At 57.6% G+C, this 21,471-nt stretch overlaps 2 protein-coding genes across 6 annotated transcripts; both read left to right on the top strand.

The window, feature by feature from the left end:
- Positions 1 to 2,421: 2,421 nt before the first annotated feature.
- MAPK11 (mitogen-activated protein kinase 11) lies at positions 2,422 to 9,473 on the top strand. Of its 3 annotated transcripts, none has more exons than XM_066358750.1 (12): positions 2,422 to 2,631; positions 5,307 to 5,436; positions 5,511 to 5,569; positions 5,640 to 5,751; positions 5,842 to 5,871; positions 5,957 to 5,995; positions 6,077 to 6,191; positions 6,523 to 6,594; positions 6,822 to 6,901; positions 7,300 to 7,378; positions 7,473 to 7,646; positions 8,216 to 9,473. In XM_066358750.1, exons 1-12 carry the CDS (start codon positions 2,516 to 2,518, stop codon positions 8,290 to 8,292), a joined length of 1,083 nt encoding a protein of 360 aa, XP_066214847.1. In that variant the 5' UTR covers positions 2,422 to 2,515; the 3' UTR covers positions 8,293 to 9,473. The 3 variants fall into 3 exon arrangements, with proteins under 3 accessions (XP_066214847.1, XP_066214846.1, XP_066214848.1); XM_066358749.1 differs by having other exon boundaries at positions 5,948 to 5,995; XM_066358751.1 differs by lacking the exon at positions 5,957 to 5,995 and having other exon boundaries at positions 2,423 to 2,631.
- A 2,540-nt stretch (positions 9,474 to 12,013) lies between these two features.
- MAPK12 (mitogen-activated protein kinase 12) lies at positions 12,014 to 21,230 on the top strand. 3 transcript variants are annotated; one of them, XM_066358746.1, is made up of 12 exons: positions 12,016 to 12,265; positions 12,337 to 12,466; positions 15,007 to 15,065; positions 15,835 to 15,946; positions 16,049 to 16,078; positions 16,335 to 16,382; positions 16,943 to 17,057; positions 17,260 to 17,331; positions 17,458 to 17,537; positions 17,617 to 17,695; positions 17,788 to 17,961; positions 20,625 to 21,230. In XM_066358746.1, the coding sequence occupies exons 1-12, from the start codon at positions 12,141 to 12,143 to the stop codon at positions 20,702 to 20,704; spliced, it is 1,104 nt and encodes a 367-aa protein (XP_066214843.1). In that variant the 5' UTR covers positions 12,016 to 12,140; the 3' UTR covers positions 20,705 to 21,230. The 3 variants fall into 3 exon arrangements, with proteins under 3 accessions (XP_066214845.1, XP_066214844.1, XP_066214843.1); XM_066358748.1 differs by lacking the exon at positions 20,625 to 21,230 and having other exon boundaries at positions 12,014 to 12,265; positions 17,767 to 17,853; XM_066358747.1 differs by lacking the exon at positions 16,335 to 16,382 and having other exon boundaries at positions 12,015 to 12,265.
- The last annotated feature ends 241 nt before the right edge of the window (positions 21,231 to 21,471 follow it).

Here is a 21,471-nt window from a genome sequence, read left to right as displayed (position 1 = left end):
CAAAGTGCGCTTTGCCGCTGGGACTGAGAGCCTGCTTCCCCGGGGCCGGATTATCTGGGCAGATGGGTCTGTTTGCCGGGTACTGCGTTGACATGTTTTATTTTCATTTGGTTGCCAATATTTAAAAATCAGGTGGTTTCTTGCCTGACTGGTGGTGGCACAGTGGACAAAGCGTCAACGGGGACACTGAAGTCCAGGTTCAAAACCTAGAAGTCTCTGGCTTGAACACGGGTTCTCTGGCTTGAGCCCCTTGATTAGGCACTATGAGAAGCAATCAATGAACAACTAAAGTGAGGCAACTACAAGTTTATGCTTCTCATCTCTCTCCCTCTCTCTAGCTAAAAAAAAGAAAGAAAAGTGGTTTCTATAAAAACTCAGGTTTTAGTTTGTTTCAAAAAAAAGCAGGCCCTGGCCGGTTGGCTCAGCGGTACAGCGTCGGCCTGGCGTGCAGGAGTCCCGGGTTCGATTCCTGGCCAGGGCACACAGGAGAAGCGCCCATCTGCTTCTCCACCCCTCCCCCTCTCCTTCCTCTCTGTCTCTCTCTTCCCCTCCTGCAGCCGAGGCTCCATTGGAGCAAAGATGGCCCGGGCGCTGGGGATGGCTCCTTGGCCTCTGCCCCAGGCGCTAGAGTGGCTCTGGTCACAGCAGAGCCACGCCCCGGAGGGGCAGAGCATCGCCTCCTGGTGGGCAGAGCGTCGCCCCCTGGTGGGCGTGCGGGTGGATCCTGGTCGCATGCGGGAGTCTGTCTGACTGTCTCTCCCAGTTTCCAGCTTCGGAAAAAGACAAAAAAAAAAAAAAAGCAGAACGCTGGGCTTCTGTGTTGTGTGTGTCCACAGCTGATTTGCTGAACGTGTACCGTAATGTCCCGCTTTCCTTGGAGGGGCAGTCCCACCATCTGCTGCTCCAGGGCAGGGGTTAGGAGGCTTTTATCTTTTTTTTTTTTTTTTTAATTTTCTGAAGCTGGAAACGGGGAGGCAAACAGACTCCTGCATGCACCCGACCGGGATCCACCCGGCATGCCCACCAGGGGGCGATGCTCTGCCCATCTGGGGCTTCGCTCTGTCACGACCAGAGCCACTCTAGCGCCTGGGGCAGAGGCCAAGGAGCCATCCCCAGCGCCCAGGCCATCTTTTTGCTCCAATGGAGCCTCAGCTGCGGGAGGGGAAGAGAGAGACAGAGAGGAAGGAGGGGGGGTGGAGAAGCAGATGGGCGCTTCTCCTGTGTGCCCTGGCCGGGAATCGAACCCGGGACTTCCGCACGCCAGACCGACGCTCTACCACTGAGCCAACCGGCCAGGGCCTAGGAGTCTTTTATCTTCACTGCAAAATGGGGCATACGAGTGTTAGGTAGAAGTGGGCCATCCTGCTCCTCTAGGGGAACACCTAGCAGAGCAGCCATGGGAACTAAACTGCAAGAGCAAATGGGAGCCCTGGCCAGTTAGTTCAGTGGGTTAGAGCCTCCTCCTGAATCCCTAAGGTTGTAGTTTGATCCCTGGTCAGGGCACATACCCAAAGCAACCAATGAATGCACAACTCAGTGGAACAAATGAATGCTTCTCCCACCCCCTCCCTCTCGCTCTCTCTTTCTCCCCCCCCCCCTTTCTGTCTCTCTAAAATCAATTAAAAAAAAAAAAAAAAAGAGCAAAGAGCTGTAGGGAGGAGTTAGCTCCTGGAAACTGTGGTTGCAAATTACAGGGCCTCCTCTGGTACCTAGGAAAGTCAGGGTGGGCTTCCTGGAAGAGATGACAGCTGAGGAGGGTTGTTCCAGAAGGGGGAAAGGTACCAGGCACAGCAGAAGATCCATTTGGGGAAAGCTTCTTACGGGTAAAATACCCCAAATGCCCCCTGGTGCCGCCGCTGTCCCTGGTCCTGACATGGTTGGTCCTAAGGCCTGACTGGGAGGTTATAGTTCCCCCAAGAGGCGCAGGGCTGCTCTCAACAGAGGCCGGGTAAACCTCTGTGGGGAGTGGCCTGGTTGGCCCAGAACCCAAGGCGCCGTCTGCCCACCGCAGAGGGAGCCCTATCCAACCCAGTGCCTAGTTGTTATTAGTTGGCATTTTCTATGTTGATGATAGTTCGCCCTGGCATCTCTGATTTTGAAGGAGCAGCTGGGGGAAGCGGTATGGGACCGGAGGTGGGGCGAGGGAGGTGTTGGCGCCAGTGCCGGCGGTAAGGGTGCGGGAGCCGAGTCCTGAGAGAGGCTGCAGTGGCCTGGATCCGCTGCGCCGGGGAAAGGAAAGAACGTGGGCGGATATTTGGGTAGGTGCGTAGACCCCAGGATGTAAAAGCAGGAGCGGCTGTAAGTCTGACGCTGGACGCCACCCCCCTGCATTCGGCGCGGCCCATCCTCCCGGGGACCGCCCCGGGAGGGGAGAGGAGGGCCGGTTTCCGCTCCGCCGCGCCTCGGAGAAGCAGGAAGCCGCCTTGTCCCCGGGAACCCCTCACCGGCCCCGCCCCGCGCACCGCCCTCCTTGCGCTCCGCTCGCGCTCGGGCGCGGTGAGGGGCGCGGGCGGACATGTCTGGTCCGCGTGCCGGCTTCTACCGGCAGGAGCTGAACAAGACAGTGTGGGAGGTGCCGCAGCGGCTGCAGGGGCTGCGCCCGGTGGGCTCGGGCGCCTACGGCTCCGTCTGGTAGGGGCGGGGAGGGGTGGGGGGGGTTCCCGGGGCGGAACAGAACGCACGCCCCCTCCCCGCCCTGCGGGGTTCCGGCCGTGGGGTGGGGCCTCACCCTGAACCGCGCCCGGGCCCTGCGCTGATCATTGTAAAGAATGGGGGGTAGGGGGCGTGAAGGAAACTTTCCTACCATACGCTGCTCCGGGGGAGGGAGAGGGGTTGTCCTCCCGCCCCGTCCACTCGGCTTGTCCTCCAGCAGGCCCGAGTCCTGCGGCGTCATAGCCGGCAAAAGGGCTGGCCTCCTGGACCGCAAAATGTATGAGCACACATCTGGGGTGCCACCGGTCAAGGGTCAGGCAGCCCCGGGGTCTGGCAGATGCCACCCCCCCTTTTGTTTAAAACCGAAAACCCTAGATAGGCAGAGGGCAAGACATCTCCCCTTAGGATAGCCTCAGGTTTCCCGTGGGTCCTGCCTCCTTTCCCTCTTTTGCAAGGGGTTTTGGACTTCAGATGGGGCTTAGGCCTAAGCAAAGACATCTACTATTACCCCTCCAACCCTTAAGGGGTTCCACACCCCACTCTATTTTTGCATCAAACAAAAGAACTCAGACCACAGCCCTGCAGTTAGGCTCTGGGGCTTGGAGAATGGAGTTGGGGAGGGAAGAAGAGGTTCAGATTCTGCTGAGGCCTGTTACCCTGCCAGAGGGGCTGAGGGTCAGTTGGTTGCAGGAAGTCCTAGTGTCATTTGCAAGGCTAACCATGCAGCTGACTGTGCATGTTGAGAGGTGTCCACCCCTTCCTACAACACCCAATGGGTTTCTTAACGGAAGCCAGTGCCAGGTGGCTGCTGTCCACTGCCGTGGTCAAGGGGGTGCGGATGCAGCTGCCTTTGGGAAATGGTTCCAGGCTCTGGCAGAAAGTTAAGAATGGGACTTCCCCAGCCTGTCCTGAGACCCAGTTCTGGCACCTGGAGCAGGGGGCTGAGGTCCTCTTGGCCTCTGATCTCACTCTGTCATTGGCCGTCAAGAACTTCAGACAGGCCCTTTCAGCCATTCTAGCCAGCCACAGGTCTCTATCTTTATTTCTAAGAGGCCAAGGGCAAGAAGAGGGTCACAGGCCATGTATTAGTGACTCCAGGGTGATCTGATAGAGCAATATTTTTCAACTGCTGATCTGCCAGAAATATCCTGTGGGTTCATGAAAGAGTTAGCTACCCTGATGTATGAAGATTACAGACCCAATGATCTTAGTTGAATTTGCTTATGCTCAGGGTGATGTTTGCCTTAGTGGTCCTCAAAATAATTCTATTTTCACCAGTGTAAAAAGTTTGAAAACCAGTGTGATAGAGCTCTTGCTGAAATTGCATTTGGCCCAGATTACCTTCTGGAAGTTCCTAGTTAGTGTTGAGCTTCCCAAGGGCAGCCGAGGCCTCTCTCTCTCCACTGCACTTAGCTTGACTTAGCTTGATGTAGCCCAGTGCAGGCGATGGCCCCTCTCCTGGGCTCCACGTTCCTCTGATGAAGCTGTCAGCTTAGGGCCAAATTCCCTGTCATTCAGCTGCACAGCCACAATGAGACAAAAGGATCTGCTTCCCCACCTGAGGGGCGGCTCCCCTACTTCCCACCCCAGGAATGACTTGGACTTTTCCCAGCAGGTGATAGGCTAGGGGGAGGGGTTCAAATGCTCCAGGCACCTACCTGGTTTTCTCCACCACCACCTTGTTCCATGAGCACCCCTAGTCCTGCAGGAGCTACTCCCAGCACTGTGTGGACTCTGCTCACTCTTGGGGAAGGCAAGATCCCAGAGACAGGAGGTGAACAGGAGGGAGGGAAGTGAGGAGCATCAGCTAGAGGGAACAGCCTAGCAAAGGTGATGCTTTCAGAGGGCCCCATCCGAGTGCAGTGGGACCTGGGGGTGAGGGGATGACTGAACTATTTGTGTTTGAGGATGGTGGCAGTGACTACTCAGTCCCCTGTAAAGAGTTGATGGCTGTGAGGGTAGATAGTCTGGACTTCGTGGATTGGAGTTTGGCAAGGGGAGGTGTGTGGATGTAGACATCACCCTCTGCTGGACATTCTCTACTGCCTGGTTTCTGACTGTTAAAAATATTGCCAGTTTTTTCCTCCATGTTTGCAACATTCAGAGGCTTTGGAGGCGGCTCTGGAACTTTCCGGGAGCCTCCTGGACCCATGGCCCATGGGGCTGGGGGGACCGATTGCTGTGGGAACAGCCAGTGGCTGTTTCTCTCTGTGTTATTTCCACCTGGCTAGGAGAGACGCTCCCAGCCTGGGTTGGAAGTGATAGTCGTTGGGGTGAGGGGACAAAAGACCCAGGTCCTGTCCTGGGCCTCCCAGGTGGAGCAGACAGACCCTGTGTGTTGGGAAGCCCTGGCTGAAGGGATAGGGTGGAGAGTGAGCTGCTTCTCCATCAGGAAGCAGAACCGGTTGAGGCACAGAGGATCTGCAGGTCTTGTTCTCATCCCTGGGGACCCTGTGTCAGCACCTGGATAGCAGCCCAGCCCGAGGTTCCCGCTGGAGCAAACGCCGGCTAGACCAGAGCGGTGGGCGAGCAAGGGTGGCAGAAAGGGCCCATCCCCGAGGAGGAAAGGCTGCGGGGAGGCGATGTGCAGACCACTCTCGGTCCTGGACCGCCGCACCGCGGTCCTTGCCACTGCCTCAACCACCGCCTTGCAGCTCGGCCTACGACGCGCGGCTTCGCCAGAAGGTGGCGGTGAAGAAGCTGTCGCGCCCCTTCCAGTCGCTGATCCACGCGCGGAGGACGTACCGGGAGCTGCGGCTGCTCAAGCACCTGAAGCACGAGAACGTGAGTTGGGACTCCCTGCGGGGGCGTGCAGGGCGGGCCAGGGTTGGACCGCTATCCTGACCCCCTCCTGCCAGGTCATCGGGCTGCTGGACGTCTTCACCCCGGCCACCTCCATCGAGGACTTCAGTGAAGTGTAAGTGGCTAGGGGCGCTTGGCCGGGAGGGAGGCGGCAGCGCTCGGTCCTGATCGCTGCCTCCATCCAGGTACCTGGTGACCACCCTGATGGGCGCCGACCTGAACAACATAGTCAAATGCCAGGCGCTGAGCGACGAGCACGTTCAGTTCTTGGTGTACCAGCTGCTGCGCGGGCTGAAGGTGGGCGCTGGCAGGAGGACAGGCAGACAGGGGCAGGCCCACAGCGTTGGGGCAGAACCTGACCTCCATTTTCCATCTTCCCCCTTGCAGTACATCCACTCAGCCGGAATCATCCACCGGGTAGGTATGGGTGAGGGCTGGGCTCCTCAGGGCTGCCTGCGCTCCTGCTGTGCCTACCCTCACCCTAACCCTGCAGGACCTGAAGCCCAGCAACGTAGCGGTGAACGAGGACTGCGAGCTAAGGGTGACTGCTGGGTGTTAGGGGGATGGTGGGACACTGAAGAGGCATTATTGGGAACCCTGACCAGCTGGGTGCTTGCTGTAGATCCTGGACTTCGGGCTGGCACGCCAGGCAGATGAGGAGATGACCGGCTATGTGGCCACACGTTGGTATCGCGCCCCTGAGATTATGCTCAACTGGATGCACTACAACCAGACAGGTGATATCAGCCCCTGTGCGAGGGCTGTGCTGTGGGGCCAGGGTGGGCAGGCAGAGCTCATGCCAGGGCCTGGGGGGTAGGCAAAGCCAAGGACATGGGAGGTTCCAATCATGGAGGATTCAAGGTCTGGGACCAGCATTCAGAAACAGACCTTCATAGGGGCAGAGCATGGTGGGTCTTGGGCTAACCTCTCCCCCTGCCCACAGTTGTATCTAGAGGAGGGGACCTGGGTATGACTGGGACAGTAAGCTGGCACAGTTCCAGGCAGCCCCCCAGTTCTCTGAGGAGGGACTTGGGGTGAGCAGACTGATGGAGACTCCTCCCTCAACAGTGGACATCTGGTCGGTGGGCTGCATCATGGCTGAGTTGCTCCAAGGAAAGGCCCTCTTCCCAGGAAATGACTGTATCCTTGGCCCAGGCTGGGAAGCGGTGTTGAGCCAGGGTCCCTTCCTTCTGATGAGGGTCGAGGAAGTGGGCTCGGCCCTTTCTGGCCAGTCTCGCTCCTCTACCCCACGCTGTGCCACCAGAGGGCTATAGGAGACCAGGTTCCAGGCAGTGCCCCAAGATCAGGGGTCTGGGGACATAAGAAGGGCTCATGCCTGGCCAGTGGGCATTTCCTGAGCCAGGCAGACATTGACCAGCTGAAGCTCATCATGGAGGTGGTGGGCACACCCAGCCCTGAGGTTCTGGCAAAGATAGCCTCGGAACATGTGAGTCCCCAACCACCAGCTTCCTATGCTGGCGAAGCCCCCTGGTTCTGTTGAGGAAGGGTGGGGTGGGATTGGACCAGGAACCACTTGGAGAGCATGGACCACAGTGGAATAGAGCCCAAGTCAGGCACCTGACCCCTTTAGGGGGAAGCAGGTGAACAGGGAAGACAATTCCTGGCATGAGAGACAATGAGGATAAAAATCACAGCACCCACAACAGTGGTACTGTCCAAGGACCAGGGGACAGTACCAGGCCTAGGTTTGGACTGTGCATGCCCTTGCCCAGGCCTGTTGGACTGAATGAGTGTGGGGGTTTCTTTTTGCAAGCCTCTGCCTGTCTTGGGGCAGAGGAGGTAAGGGGTAAGCAGCCCCCTCAGACCCTTCCCATATGCTCTCAGGCCCAGACATACATCCAGTCCCTGCCCCCCATGCCCCAGAAGGACCTCAGGAGCATCTTTCATGGAGCCAACCCCCTGGGTGAGTATGGGCCCTGGGTCTGGGCAGGGTTCCATGTCTGGCCTGGATGCAGAGCTGACCTCTAGCACCCATCTGTCTCCTAACCACTCTGCAGCCGTGGACCTCCTGGGAAGGATGCTGGTGCTGGACAGTGACCAGAGGATCAGTGCAGCTGAGGCCCTGGCCCATGCCTACTTCAGCCAGTACCATGACCCTGATGATGAGCCTGAGGCGGAGCCCTATGATGAAAGCGTTGAGGCAAAGGAACGCACTGTGGAGGAGTGGAAAGGTGGGCCTGGTAGGCCTGACCTGTGGTGGTGCTGTGGATAATGTGTCAACCTGGAATGCTGAGGTCACCGGTTCGAAACCCTGGGCTTGCCTAATCAAGGCACATATGGGAGTTGATGCTCCCTGCTCCACCCCTTCTCTCCTTCTCTCTCTCTCTCTCTCTCTCTCTCTCTCTCGCTCGCTCTCCTCTCTCTAAAATGAATAAACTTAAAAAAAAGAAAGAAAGGTGAGGCTGGGGGATGGGGGTGAGGTGGAGCCCAGGGGCATGAGGGCTGCTGCCTTGCCATGGAAGCTGGGTGCCATCCATTTCCTGCAGAAAGTGCCCCAGCTAATCCTCACGGTGGTCTGGGAGGGGAGCAACATGCCCCCCCCACTCCAGGGTGGCACAGGCAGAAATAGGACTGGTAGGTCCTGCAGAGCATGGGGACAGCAGAGGACAGGCTTTGGAAGGGTCATGGGCGAGGCTACCCTCATAAAGTGGTGGGCCTGGGCTGGGTAGCTGGCACCAGACAAGTGGGTAGGGAGTGCCACTGGTGGCAGTATGAGCTCACCTCTCCCCTCACCCCCCAGAACTCACCTACCAGGAAGTCCTCAGCTTCAAGCCCCCAGAGCCATTGCATCCACCAGGCAGCCTGGACATTGAGTAGTGAGCCACGCTGGAATTCAAGGAGAGGCCTGAGCCTGTCTGCCCCAGTTCCTCAGCCTGCTGAGTTCCCACGAGGGTCACCTCCCACCACTTGACCCTTGACCTGGGACCCCTGGTCTGCATGCTTCTCCTTGTGGGAGTCTACACACACATATGAATGCATGAACTTGTGCACGTGTGTAAAGCTGTGGGCATAGGGGTCTGGACAAAGTGTCCTGGACTTCCCTGGTCCTTCTACCACCTCCAAACAACCAGGGTCTCCCTTGGGACTTCACTGTGGAGGACCTGGATGCCTAAGGGTCCTCAGGGGAGTGTGTCTGTCTCCAGATTGCAGTCCGAGGTGGCTGTCTCTGTGGGGTGGTGCACTGGGGCCAGGGAGGGGGTCTCAGTGGTCTGAGATGCTCAGTCTGGAAGCGGAGGTTTACGCTGGGAAATGCTGAGACCCAAAGGCCTGAGAATCCTGTAGGGTCTTCTCTGGGGGGTGGCAAGGCAGGGACAGCCACTCAGTGTCAAATCAGAACACTCGGCCTAGAGCCATGTGTTCCCCTGTGTTCTGTGGCACATGTTTCCTGATGTGTATTCTTGGTATTTATCTGTCAGGATATGTGAAGACATGTGTGAATCTGTGGGCACCCAAGGGCCAGCGGCTGTATGATCAGCAGGAGACTCAAGTTGTCGAGGCTATACTTGCCTCCCCTCCCCCCAGTGTCTGATGTCATGGGGGGTGTGCTGAGAGCCTGCTGTGCACCATGTGGGCAAGGGACAACCACATGGGCAGAAAGCCAGGTCATTCTCCTTGGGTTTCTGAAGCATGAGAGCACAGTGCCAGCTGGGGAGGATAGGGAACACAAAGTGGGCTGATACACATCAAGGTGGACTTGGACTTAGACCCTGGACCTTGGCTGGGAGCTGATGAAGAAGTCTCAGCCTGTTGTCTGGCCCTGCAGCCAAGAGCTGGGTGCTCTGGTCTATGGATCAGACCTGGTCCTCCCTCTTTCCAGAATAAAACTGACCTAGGAATCTCTGGAACAGAACTATTGCTCCAATTGTGTTGGAGTTGCGGGTCTTCTTTGTCCAGTTGTGGTGTCAGGTGGTGACCTCCTACTTTGCTGGGCCCAGGGAGATCTAAATGTCAAGTGCCTGTACCAGGGTGTCTCAATAAAGGAGGTTTCCTCTTGATCAGCTTGTGTCCCAGGTGCTGCCTTGCTGTCCCCCTGCCTGGAGGGAGTGGCGGGATCTCTGTGCATCACACCTCCAGCTGGCCTGTTGCACCAGACACCAGACTGCTGTACTGGCCAAATCCCTTGGGTCTCCAGTTGGACAATTAGCCATCTTTAGCACCCTTCCTGCTCCACCCAGGCCAGTGGGCTGGGGGGGGGGCAGGGGACGGGGTGTACTCCTACGAATAGATTCTGTGTCTAGTCTACGGCCATACCACCCTGAACGCGCCCGATCTCGTCAGATTCTGTGTCTGGTCCAGATCCAGACCTGCTCTCTTCACTCAGTGGTCAGGAAGGTTGCTGAGGGACAGTTGAGGGGTCTCTGGGAGCAAAAGCCTGCCCTTGCCAGGGCCAGGTGGAGTGGGGTAAATAGCTTTCCTTCTTGGTTAAGGAGAAAGAGGGCCACTTCATCTCTCTGGACACACACTGAGCTATGAGCTACTGCAGCTCAGGTGGGGGGAGGGCCTGGTCTGCAATGGGGGTCAGGCAGGGTGTCTTCAAGACATTCTGCACCTTTTCCCAGGGCACTGGGGGTGGACACCATTTGGAAATTGAACCTCCAGGTCTGGGCACTGTAGCTACTGGACTTGAGGTCCAGGGGAACCCCTGGAGACCAAGCTATGCTGAGTCCTGTGTGTGTGTTGGCGGGGGGAGGGGGGGATGGCGACAGAACTCAGAAGTGTCCCACCTGAGAGGGCTCGTCTCAATGGGAATCCTGCTGGGCCCCTGGACCCACCGCAGGGAGTAAGGGGGACCAGCTAGGGGATTCCTGGAGAAGACAAACGGAGTCCCACAGGCAGCCCAGAACCTGAAGGGCATAGGGTACAGGTAGTTGTGGTTCAGGTGACCCCAGTCTGCCCTCACTGACTAGTCTCCAGCTCCTGAGTGCTCAGCATCACCAGCCGGCAAGCCAGGTGTAAAGCTGCTCTGGCTGGGCTTGAGCTGCTGAGCTGCTGATTCATGGTGGCAGGGCACAGAGGGTGGGGCAAGGGCCCTCGGGATCTTGTTACCCCACTCCCTCACAGACCCAGGTCACTGGTCTGGGGAGGATGTGCAAGGGGGCCAGGGCCTCTGCCCTTCAAAAAAAGTCTGATCTGGAATGAGATCTGAGTCATGAAAGAATGATGCCCACACTGAGAAGAGTAAGGGGGCACTGGGGGCTGGAGTAGGACCCTCTTTTACCCCTGTGGTCAGGCACACCTTCCTGGAGAGAGTGGAGAGGCTCAGGCAGGGCTATAGACAAACGGGAAAGTTTGACAGAGGGTGAACAGGTAGAGCAGGGGTCGGGAATCTATGGCTCGTGAACCAGATGTGGCTCTTTTGATGGCTGCACGTGGCTCGCAGACAAATCTTTAATAAAAAAAAAATAGCCTGACCTGTGGTGGCGCAGTGGATAAAGGGTCAACCTGGAATGCTGAGGTCGCCGGTTCAAAACCCTGGGCTTGCCTGGTCAAGGCACACATATGGGAGTTGAAGCTTCCTGCTCCTCCCACCTTCCCTCTCTCTCTCTCTCTCTCTCTCTCTCTCTCTCTCCTCTAAAATGAATAAATAAATAAAAATAATAAAAAAAACATTAAAAATATAAAACATTCTCATGTATTACAATCCATTCATTTCCTAACACTCATGTTCATGGTTGCGGGTGGCTGGAGCCAATCACAGCTGTCCTCCGGGACAACACCAAATTTTTATTGGATAATGTGTAATGTACACTGGTCGTTGTATGACTTTCACGGAGTTACATTTTAAAATATGTGGCGTTCATGGCTCTCTCAGCCAAAAAGATTACTGACCCCTGAGGTAGAGGGACTTGCAAATGCTTAGAGGAGGCTTTCCAAGTGCCAAGTGAGGGGAGAGGAGGGAGCTGGGGGTGCACAGGGACCAAGGGGATTTACAGGACTACCTCTCTGGTTCCTGGGTTTGGGAGGGCTGGGGTCAGTGGCTGCAGGGAGGAGTACTGGGGATGTAGCCTAAGTTTGAGACACATAACCTGCTCCTCCATTTGGAATGGGGGATGCAGGCAAGACAGGTGCTGGGGAACGGTTCATGGGGTGGGGGGGAAGGGCTAATCAGTCCCAGGGGAAGAGGACATTCTGGGAGAGTTGAACACAGGGGCACCCTCAGCCCAAGGGCCTCAGGGGTGGGGGACCTGGTGGGGTAGAAGTTGGTGAAGCTGGTGGACAGTGACCTGGGGCTAGGAATAGAAGTCCTGCAGCCCAGCGCCCTGGGAGCATAGTTAGCAAGGAGAAGACAGGAACCCCGTGGGGCCCCTGCTAAGACACCCCCGATCCAGGCTGGTAAGTTCAGCCTGAGTGCGAAGGCAGGCCAGGGTCTCAGGCGCCGTGTCTGGCTCCAGGCTGGGGCTTAGCTGCGGGTGGCGCTCCCTCCCCCCCGTGTCCCCCTCTCCCCCGCCTTGGGCCTTCCCGGGCTGCCGCCGCCTCGGGTTTCCGGAGGGGCCGGAGGGCGGGCGGGGGCGTCACGTGCGCGCGGCCCAGGGACCGGTTGGTTCTCAGGCCGGGGAGGGGCCGCGTGCCACAAGGGCCGGGGTCGGATCGGCGGCTCCTGAGAGCCAGAGGGAAGAACCGGGAGCCGGGTACCAGTGCGGTGGCCCGGGGAGTCCCGCCGATCCATGAGCTCTCCGCCGCCCGCCCGCAGGGGCTTTTACCGCCAGGAGGTGACTAAGACCGCCTGGGAGGTGCGCGTCGTGTACCAGGATCTGCAGCCCGTGGGCTCGGGCGCCTATGGCGCGGTGTGGTAAGCGCAGGCCGGGCGGAGGGTGTCAGGGCGCGGTGGCCGGCCCGCTTGCTAAGTCGCGCGTCCCGCAGCTCCGCCGTGGACAGCCGCACAGGCTCCAAAGTGGCCATCAAGAAGCTGTACCGGCCCTTCCAGTCGGAGCTGTTCGCCAAGCGCGCTTACCGGGAGCTGCGCCTCCTGAAGCACATGCGCCACGAGAACGTGAGTGCGCTGGGCCGCCGTTAGCACACCGCGTTCACACACCGCGCCGTTGCCTCTGCTCACCTCCTGCTCCTGCCCCAGAAGACCGGTCTCTCCCATCGGTCACTTCAGCATACCCAGTGTGGTGGGAGGAGGTTGGGGGACAGTTAGGGCAGCATCTAGAGAAGGGTGGGGGGCTCTAAATGGAGAGGGCAGAGCGGGGCTCTTTGAGAGAGTGATAGATACTGCTTCTCAGGCCAGACACTGCTTCACAGGTCAGTCCCTGGCAAAGACTTAGTGCTCACCTCAGCTTCTCCCTGGACCACATCTGGCTCTGCAGCACAGGCCCTGGTCAGGGGATGGCAGCTTCTGGGACAAAGGGATGGACCAGTTTTCACCCCACATTCTGTGGAGCCTCTTCCCTGTTTCCAGACATCTCCTGTAGATAGAGCCCAGGTGGCTTCTTCAGCCCCCTTCTTGAACCCACTCTGCTCCTGTCCACCTTCTGAGCATGGCATGCCAAGCTAGGCATGGAATGGCAGTCGACATCCTGACCCTGTCACCTCAGAGGTTTAGGTATCTGGGGATAGAAGGGTTTAGGGAGCTGGTGTGTGGAGGCACAATGGCCAGCACGCAGATGCTTCCTTCATGTGTCTGGCTGGGGTTCATGGAGAATGGTGGTTCAAGGGAGGCTAGGGAAAGGCCTCCCTTATTTTCAGACATGCCCACAGGACACCACACATGGCTGCCATGGGCCTCTCTGGTGACCCTTACTGTGTGCTGGCCAGGGGAGCTACTACTGCTTCTTCCTGCAGATCCTCTGTGGCCAAGAACTCTGCCCCTCCCTCCAGACCTACTCCTGCCTCACCCTCATCTAGGCCCAGTCTGAGGACTAGTGGTTTAGACACCCAGACCCTAGCTAAACTTGCTCCTGACTCATAGTTTTGCCCCTTCTGGGTCATAGGAGCCACTAGCCTGTCCCCTCGGGAAACTTATTCCATCTGTCCCAGTGAAATCCATTCATGGTGGACCACAATCCAGCTTGGGCCTACCTGCCAGTCACACCTGGTCACACCCTGGCCTTGTCCCTGTGAGGTCAGACTCTTCTACCCAAGGCTTCATCTGGCTCCTCCCTCACTGTTCCCCATTCCCACCCACCCATCCTGCCCTTCCCACCCCTGCCCTGGCAGACCCTCCTCCTCAGGTCTGCTCCCTCAGGACCTGTGCTGGGGTTTCTTCCACAGTGCTAGTGGATCCTACCATGCCCCTCAAGCTCCTGACCCACCAGCATCTGGGCGCTACTGCCTCCCAGGCTCCCTGCACACAAGCTAGGAGACTTGGCCTAGACAAGCTAGGAGACTTGGCCTAGCGTGGACCCCCTTTCTCGGGAGGAAACTGGCTGTGAGAGGCCGAGGCTAGCAGCAGGTGAAGGAGTTGCCACATACCCAGCTCTGTCCCTCAGCCTCCACTGCGGGTATCTTCCATCTCCTACCCCCATCTCCAGCTGCCATCCATACCTCAGAGGCACAAAAGTCTCCAATCTGATAGCCCTTTAACCAACCAGGATTCTGTGGCTCTTCTTGCTCAAACACTCTCGCCATGCCCAGGCCTCACTTGCCTCCAGACCCCTCTCTGGATATCTTGCTCTGTTCCCTTCTCCCCCCATCCCCCACCCATGACTCTGGTCCTGGTGGCTGCAGCGGTAATCTAGCTGTCCCTTCACCTTGTGTCCTTCTTGCTTCACTCTAGTCTGTCCCCACATTCAGTATCACGCCTGTTTTAAACCCTTGTCAGCTCTAGGATCAAAGCCAAACCTTCACCTGGCATGCAAGGGCCTGTTCAGGCTCCCTCCAACCTCTGCTTGGCTACTTCTGGCCCTGGGCCTCAGCCACCTGGCCTCCCTCCTTGTGTTCCTCAAATGCTCGAAGTGTTCTCCCTCTGCCTCCACCACCATTCGCATGGCCTCTGCCAGGTGTTGTTCCCACTTCATCCATGGCACATCCACCTGTCTCCCTGCTGCTCGAATGGTGCAGGCCTCCCTGGGTCCCTGGGGGCCCTTTCACTCTGAGCCCCGGGTCCCAGTTGTCACATTACCTGTCTGCTGTCCATCACCCCTGACCAGGACTCCTCGGGGCCAAAGTTGACTGTTGGTTTGGTCATAGTGCTGCTTGCCTGGGCCTCTCCAACAGAGACTCAGCTCTGGGAAGTACTTGCCGGATGTTGGCTCTCCCCTGGGAGGCTGTCCACATCCTGGTCCGAGGTTTTCAATGGGACAGGAAGATGGGGAGGAAGGGTCAAGGAACTAGAGCTCCTTGGATGGCTGGGAGCTAATCCAGACTTGGGGCTTCCCCTCCCCCAGAGGACCCCAGCTGTCATCTTCCAAAAATAGCCTGTGTCTGTGGGCAGGTGTGCCAGGGCTGGGTGGTGCTGCCAGTGGGCAGTGCCACCCCTATGGATAGTGGGGAGAGAGGGAGACAGCTGCAGGGGGCTTTCCTGTCCAGAGCACAGTGCTAGTCTGGGGGGTGTGCCCATCCTAGCTGGTGATCTGTCCTCCTCCCCAGGTGATTGGGCTGCTGGATGTGTTCACTCCAGATGAGACCCTGGATGATTTCACAGACTTGTGAGTACTAGCCTGGGGCTGGCTGGGCAGGGTTAAGGAGTGTTGGGCACTGACTTTGGGTTCTGGGTTGGCATGGGGGCCTGCTGGAGGCAGGCCTCCCTATAGCCTAGAGAGGGGTCAGGATGCACATTGCCCACCCCATCTTCATACCACAGCCCACCTCCCTGCCACATGCCCCTGGGACCCATGGCATTGGCACAGCCAGGTGGTACCTGACCCTTCTCTTCCCATCATGCTTGGCACCAGGCTGTCTCTAGTGCTGGAAGTGTGAGCCTTGGACCTGAGCATTTGTTAACTGGCAGGTCCCGGGCTCAGGGTCCTGGCTGTGAGTGTGTGGCCGTAACTGGAGCTGCTGACCTTTGCTGGAGGGCAGGGGAGGGGCGGCAGGGTGCCTGCTCTGTGGCTGCCTGGGCAGCAACCCCTGGGCTCATACTGCTGTCGGCTGGGAGCCAGGGGCCTGGCTTGGGAAGGGCTGGGAGGACCGGCTTCCTGCTGCCTGACCTTGCAGAGGTCAAGGACCCACGCTGGCCTCAATGTCTTGCCCGGGTGCTAAATGTCTCTCCCCCGTCTCCATCCACCTGCTCAGCCTGCCCCTCAGACACCATTGTCATGCTGTCTCATCCCTGCCCACCGGCACTTCCCTCCTGTCTGTGAGCACTGGTGTCTCCAGCCCCTTGCCTCATACAGTCCCAGCCCACCTGACATTCTGGGGTGGGGTAGGTGCAGACTGGGGGTCTTCCTGGGTTTGAGCCTGGCCCCGACCCCGCAGTTACCTGGTCATGCCGTTCATGGGCACCGACCTGGGCAAGCTCATGAAACATGAGAAGCTGAGCGAGGACCGAATCCAGTTCCTTGTCTACCAGATGCTGAAAGGGCTGAAGGTGAGGACATGCCGTGGGTGAAGGAGGGGAAGTCTCTTGGCTGGTCTGTAGCTATGAGGTCCTAGTGAGCTGACACGACTGACCCTCTCTTTGTCCCCACAGTATATCCATGCTGCTGGCATCATTCATAGGGTGAGTCCTGGTGGTGGTGGGAGCCTCTCCTGGTTGTGTGGGCATCCAAGGCGCTCAACTCCTAGGGCCTCCATTTCTTACCTGAAAGGGGCATGATGGGGTCCAGTGGGGAGTTTACACAGTACCTGCACACAGTCCTGGGGCCAGGCACCTCCACCCTCCCCAGTCTGTCTGCTCCCAGGCTCAGCCGCTGCCCCAGCTCCTGCTCTTGCGCCCCTACTGGCAGGCAACACAGCCACCTTTCCTCTGCCCCCAGGACCTGAAGCCTGGCAACCTGGCAGTGAATGAGGACTGTGAGCTTAAGGTGTGTGTTGGGTGGGGGCTCCAGCTCTCTCCCCACCTGCCCATCTGCCTGCCACGCCCTCAGTTCTCAGACCTGGAGGAGGGTTGGCCCTGGCCCAGGCAGAGGGACTAACTGTGAGGCAGTGGTCCAGCAGCTGATGGCCAGATGTGCCCTTGGGAGGCACTTGATGGGGGTGGCATCAGGCACCCTGCTTGAGGTGAGAGGTGGAAGGCGTCCCTCAGCCTCTCATGCCTGAGCCAAGGCAGGGCCAAAAAGACCTCTTTAAAGGCACCTGCCGAGACCTAGGGGGTCAGCATTAGCAGGGAGTAGAGGGATAGGGAGAGGAGATGCCCTGGGGTGCCTGGTTCTAAGGGTGGGGGAGGCATGCTCTGTTGTGCTGGGTGCACAAGCCACGGGGAGGAACCCATGGGAAGGCTTGAGGTTCTGTGGCCGTGACCTCAGGCGTTGAAGGTTTGGCAGGAGCCTCAGTGTACCCAGCACTCTTGGGGTCCCTGGACCACAGGCTGACCCACTCACTCCCCGGGGACCCTTCTGCACCACCTTCCTGATTCTGACTGCAGATCCTGGACTTTGGCCTGGCCAGACAGGCAGACAGTGAGATGACTGGATATGTGGTGACTCGGTGGTACCGGGCACCTGAGGTCATCCTGAATTGGATGCACTACACACAGACAGGTGAGAAATTACTCAGAGATGGGGCCACCACCTGCTTCAGTCTTCCAAGCTGGACCCCCCCCCCCCCATGGCTGCTCTTCTGGAGGCTGCTGAGCTGGGATGGAGCCAGGAGGGTGTGGCAGATGGCCCCTGTGTCCATGTTCCCCCTGTGCGTCCCTCCCCCCCGGCCCACAGAGCCCTGATGAGGGGGCTTCTGTCTCAGTGGACATCTGGTCTGCGGGCTGCATCATGGCGGAGATGATCACAGGGAAGACACTGTTCAAGGGCAGCGACCGTATCCTACACCTGCGGGGTCAGGCGGGCTAAGCAGGGTGCAGCCTATACCTGTGGGGTCAGTGGTGCTGGGTGGGTGGATAAGCCCTGCTCTCTGGCCCACACTGTGCTCCTGAGCTCAGCCGAGACCTGGACCAGCTGAAGGAGATCTTGAAGGTGACAGGGACACCTCCTGATGAGTTTGTGCAGAGGCTGCAGAGTGCTGATGTTAGTTGGGAGCTGGGCGGGGGCTGGAGGGCCTGGGGCGGGCCTGGGAGCTGGTTCCTCAACCTTTCTTTCAACACAGGCAAAGAACTACATGAAGGGCCTCCCTGAATTGGAGAAGAAAGATTTTGCCTCCATCCTGACCAATGCAAGCCCTCAGGGTAGGGCTATCCTTGGGGGAGTGTGGGGTCAGTGACCAGGTGCTGGATGTGGGGCCCTCATCCCTCCCCAGCTTGACCTGCCCTCTCCCCAGCTTTGAACCTCCTGGAGAAAATGCTGGTGCTGGATGCTGAGCAGCGGGTGACAGCGGCTGAGGCGCTGACCCACCCCTACTTTGAATCACTGCATGACACAGAGGATGAGCCCAAGGCCCAGAAGTATGATGAGTCCTTTGATGACGTAGACCGCACGCTGGATGAGTGGAAGCGTGAGTGGGGGGCTCTGGGCAGGGCCTGTGGCTGGACCCTGTGAACCTCATGCAGGTGGCTAGGGTTCAGAGTCCTCGGTCCGTCAGTTGAGGAATACAACAGGAGGTCAGAGGACAGTGGGGCGTCCTGGTCACAGTGACCTCTGGCTGGAGCTAAAGGACAAAAGAGAGGGTGTGAACTCCTGCAGCAGCTAGGCACACGGAGGAGTATGAGATGAATTCTAGAAATCACGGGGAGGCAGCTTCAAACGCAGGGCGGTTGTGAGCACTCCCCCCCCCCCTCCGCCAGTGCCCACCTCTCTTTGCCCAGGCCACAGAGTCTGGCCACCCTGAAGACCCTCCATACCCACTTGTCCCCAGGCCTCTGCTCACTCCTGTTGAACTTGCCCTTGACTCTCCCTGCCCCTTTCATGACTCCATTCACATGGACAACTGCGTACCCCTTGTTTCCTGCCAGCAGGATAAGGGCCACCCCAGCCAGCCCACAGTACCTGGCACCTCCTTGCCTATCCCCTACAGCCCCTTTGAGCAGTTCAGAGCCCCTATACTGCTCTGTACCTACAGATTTTGTGCCAGCCATTCTCTTATGTAATTTCTGAGGGTCAAACTATACTTGCTCAGCCTCAAGCTGAGTTCAAGGATGCCTGCCCTGACCAGTCAGTCCCCAGTTCTCCCTCTGTTGTGGCCCTGACACCCTATGCTAGAACTGGTCTCATTCATCTGCACTCCAGAATGGCAGGCCATGAGGGCTGGTCTTGATGTTTTTCAGTGGCTGCAGGACCAGCCTGGGGGTGCAAGAATGTCTGAGAGCAGCAGTTGGCACCCCTGGGGGCATGGAATGTGACTGCCACTGTGTCCTAGGTTCCATCTGGCTCTATCTCAGACCCAGGGCCTTAATCCTGTGCAAGGGGGTAGGGCGGGGCTGTATGGGTTGTGGTTCCCAAACCATGTTCCTTAGGACCACTGGATTCCTTGGTGCCTCCAGCAGGCACTCCACCCTTATCTGTGCTGTATTTTGTACTTTACAGTTTGGTTTGATCAAAGTTTTTGTTGCTAAGAAAAGATCTCCTGAAAACCACAGGCCACAGGATTCTCTCTGTGGTCCTTGCCCACACAACCCATGCTAAGAGCTTTGCTTTGGCTACAGACCATGGTGGTCACATGGCCTGTTTGTGGCTGGGGTCCAGGTCAGGATGCAAACTCATCATTTCCTGTTTCCTGGGAAAAGTCAGCTCTGCAGCAGTGGCCTCTTCACACAAACCTTCCCTGTGTAGACAGCCCCTGCCTTAGGATTAAAGGGAATACATTCATGCCACATGCAGGGCAAACCACACAGACTACCTGCTCTAAAGGCACAGTGTGTCCTGAGCTGGGCTTATGGAGTACCCATGTTCCCCTTCAGGGGTCGTCAAACTTTTTATAAAAACCGCCCACTTTTGCAGTGCTGGTCAACCTGGTCCCTACCGCCCACTAGTGGGCAGTCCAGCTTTCATGGTGGGCCAATCGCAGCGCTGTTTGGTTGCACGGTAGGGACCAGGTTGACCAGCACTGCAAAAGTGGGCGGTTTTTATAAAAAGTTTGAAGACCCCCTGCCACGAGCCAAGTGAGTGTGAAAGGCTGGGTTAGGCTGAGTAGAACCTGCCCATTAGCAGACTGATCAGAAGGGAGTAGAGCAGGCCCCACAATTCAGGGAACATGATCACCTGACAAGGAAGGTGGACACTGCAGGTAGTTGATGAGAATTCCTCTCATTTAAGTCTAAGTGGCTATTCTGGATCTGGAGACTGTGATGTGTCTTGGTCAGACCCTGAGCAGCTACTTGAGAGAACACATTGGTTTACATTTCTAGGACGTCCTCTGTTCACAAAATATGTAGGGCCAAGGCCTGCTTGGCCACTACAGGGGCAGTAATATTGAGTTCCAGGAGCCTTATCAGGGTGGCTAGTCACTGGAGAAACTCTGGTGGGCTGAGAGTGGCTGTGGTCTGGGACGAAGTCACATGTATGGGACAAAGGAGCCCACCTGATACCAACACCCCAGCAGTTACCTCTGACACTGATATTTTGGGTCAGTGGTCTGGGCCTGGGAACTCTCCCCACCCCCCAGCCTAGGTGGACTCTCATAGGTTTTGTTGCTGGTCAGGGTGAGCACCAGGCAGCTAGGCATCTGAAGGGGTGTGAATTGTAGGGGTTGATTCTTTTTTATTTTATTTTATTTTATTTTTTACAGAGACAAAGAAAGAGTCAGAGAGAGGGATAGATAGGGACAGACAGACAGGAATGGAGAGAGATGAGAAGCATCAATCATCAGTTTTTCATTGTGACATCTTAGTTATTCATTGATTGCCTTCTCATATATGCCTTGACCACGGGCCTTCAGCAGACCGAGTAACCCCTTGCTCGAGCCAGCGACCTTAGGTCCAAGCTGGTGAGTTTTGCTCAAACCAGATGAGCCCGCACTCAAACTGGCAACCTCGAGGTCTCGAACCTGGGTCTTCTGCATCCCAGTCCGATGCTCTATCCACTGCGCCACCGCCTGGTCAGGCGGGGGGTTGATTCTTTTAAAAAAAATTTTCTTTTATTTTTTTTGTGGGGGTTGGTTCTGATGGGTGATTGGGCCCCTTCTCCCATGACTCTCCATCTCTCTCTCTTCTCCCACCCCAGGGGACACATATAAAGAGGTGCTCAGCTTCAAGCCTCCCCGGCAGCTGGGGGCCAAGGCCTCCAAGGAGACAGCCCTGTGAAGACTCCTGGGCCCTGAGTGGGTGGTGGGGATGCCTTGGGGACCCTGACTGGGGCTTCCATCTGGAAGAGGGGAGACCTGTGACCTTGGCTGGGCCTTGCATCCCAGGAGACTCCTCATTCCATGGACCATCCTCCCCTAAGCCTGTGGCTCACTCTCAGACCCCCACCTCAGCCTAACCTTTAAGGAGCATTTAGACTTTCTGGACAGGACACCCACCTAACCTAGGTCTGGCCTCTGAGCCTCTGAGCAGTAGTCCCTGAGCAGGGAGCAGCAAGAAGCCTCAGAGCCTTTGGAGTGGGGTGGGGCTTGGGATCAAGGCCTGGCTTCAGACTCTGCTTGCTCTGAACCATGCTGAGGCCCAGCTCATGTGGCTGAGAAGGAAGGACAGGGAGGGCGCAGGCGCTGACTCAGGGATGTCTCTTCTGGGGGGAGTTAGTGTGGACTCTTTTGCACCCCCAGCCTGGAATGTAAATTGTCCATATGGTGTGCCCACGTGGCTGGGAGGAAATAAACCCTTTTGTAGCACTCCCACCTGGGCTTCTCTTCTTGATTCTTTGGTTGGACATCCACCTTTAGGTCTCTGAGCTGCAGCCTTACACAGGAAGGAGACCAGCCTGGAAACCTCAGCTCCTCTTTCCCATCACAAAGCTGGTGCCTACCTCCCCTTCTGTGCCAGTGAGCCCTAAGCCTGGAGCCTCTACATTAGGGCTTGTCATCCCTTTTGGGATGACCTTCCTCTCAAGGGTTGGACTCTGGAGCCCAACC

Source organism: Saccopteryx leptura, chromosome 1 (genome assembly GCF_036850995.1).
Source record: "Saccopteryx leptura isolate mSacLep1 chromosome 1, mSacLep1_pri_phased_curated, whole genome shotgun sequence".
Classification (NCBI taxonomy): Eukaryota; Metazoa; Chordata; class Mammalia; order Chiroptera; family Emballonuridae; genus Saccopteryx; species Saccopteryx leptura.
Note: the sequence above shows the minus strand (reverse complement) of the source record. Positions and strands in the feature narration are given on the sequence as shown.

Coding starts and splice junctions, on each gene's coding strand:
- MAPK11 (XM_066358749.1), top strand. CDS start 2,516: ATGTCTGGTCCGCGTGCCGGCTTCTACCGGCAGGAGCTGAACAAGACA. Junction 5,437..5,510: donor AGCACCTGAAGCACGAGAAC/GTGAGTTGGGAC, acceptor CCCTCCTGCCAG/GTCATCGGGCTGCTGGACGT. Junction 6,902..7,299: donor CAAAGATAGCCTCGGAACAT/GTGAGTCCCCAA, acceptor ATATGCTCTCAG/GCCCAGACATACATCCAGTC.
- MAPK12 (XM_066358746.1), top strand. CDS start 12,141: ATGAGCTCTCCGCCGCCCGCCCGCAGGGGCTTTTACCGCCAGGAGGTG. Junction 17,332..17,457: donor ACTGTTCAAGGGCAGCGACC/GTATCCTACACC, acceptor AGCTCAGCCGAG/ACCTGGACCAGCTGAAGGAG. Junction 17,696..17,787: donor GACCAATGCAAGCCCTCAGG/GTAGGGCTATCC, acceptor CCCTCTCCCCAG/CTTTGAACCTCCTGGAGAAA.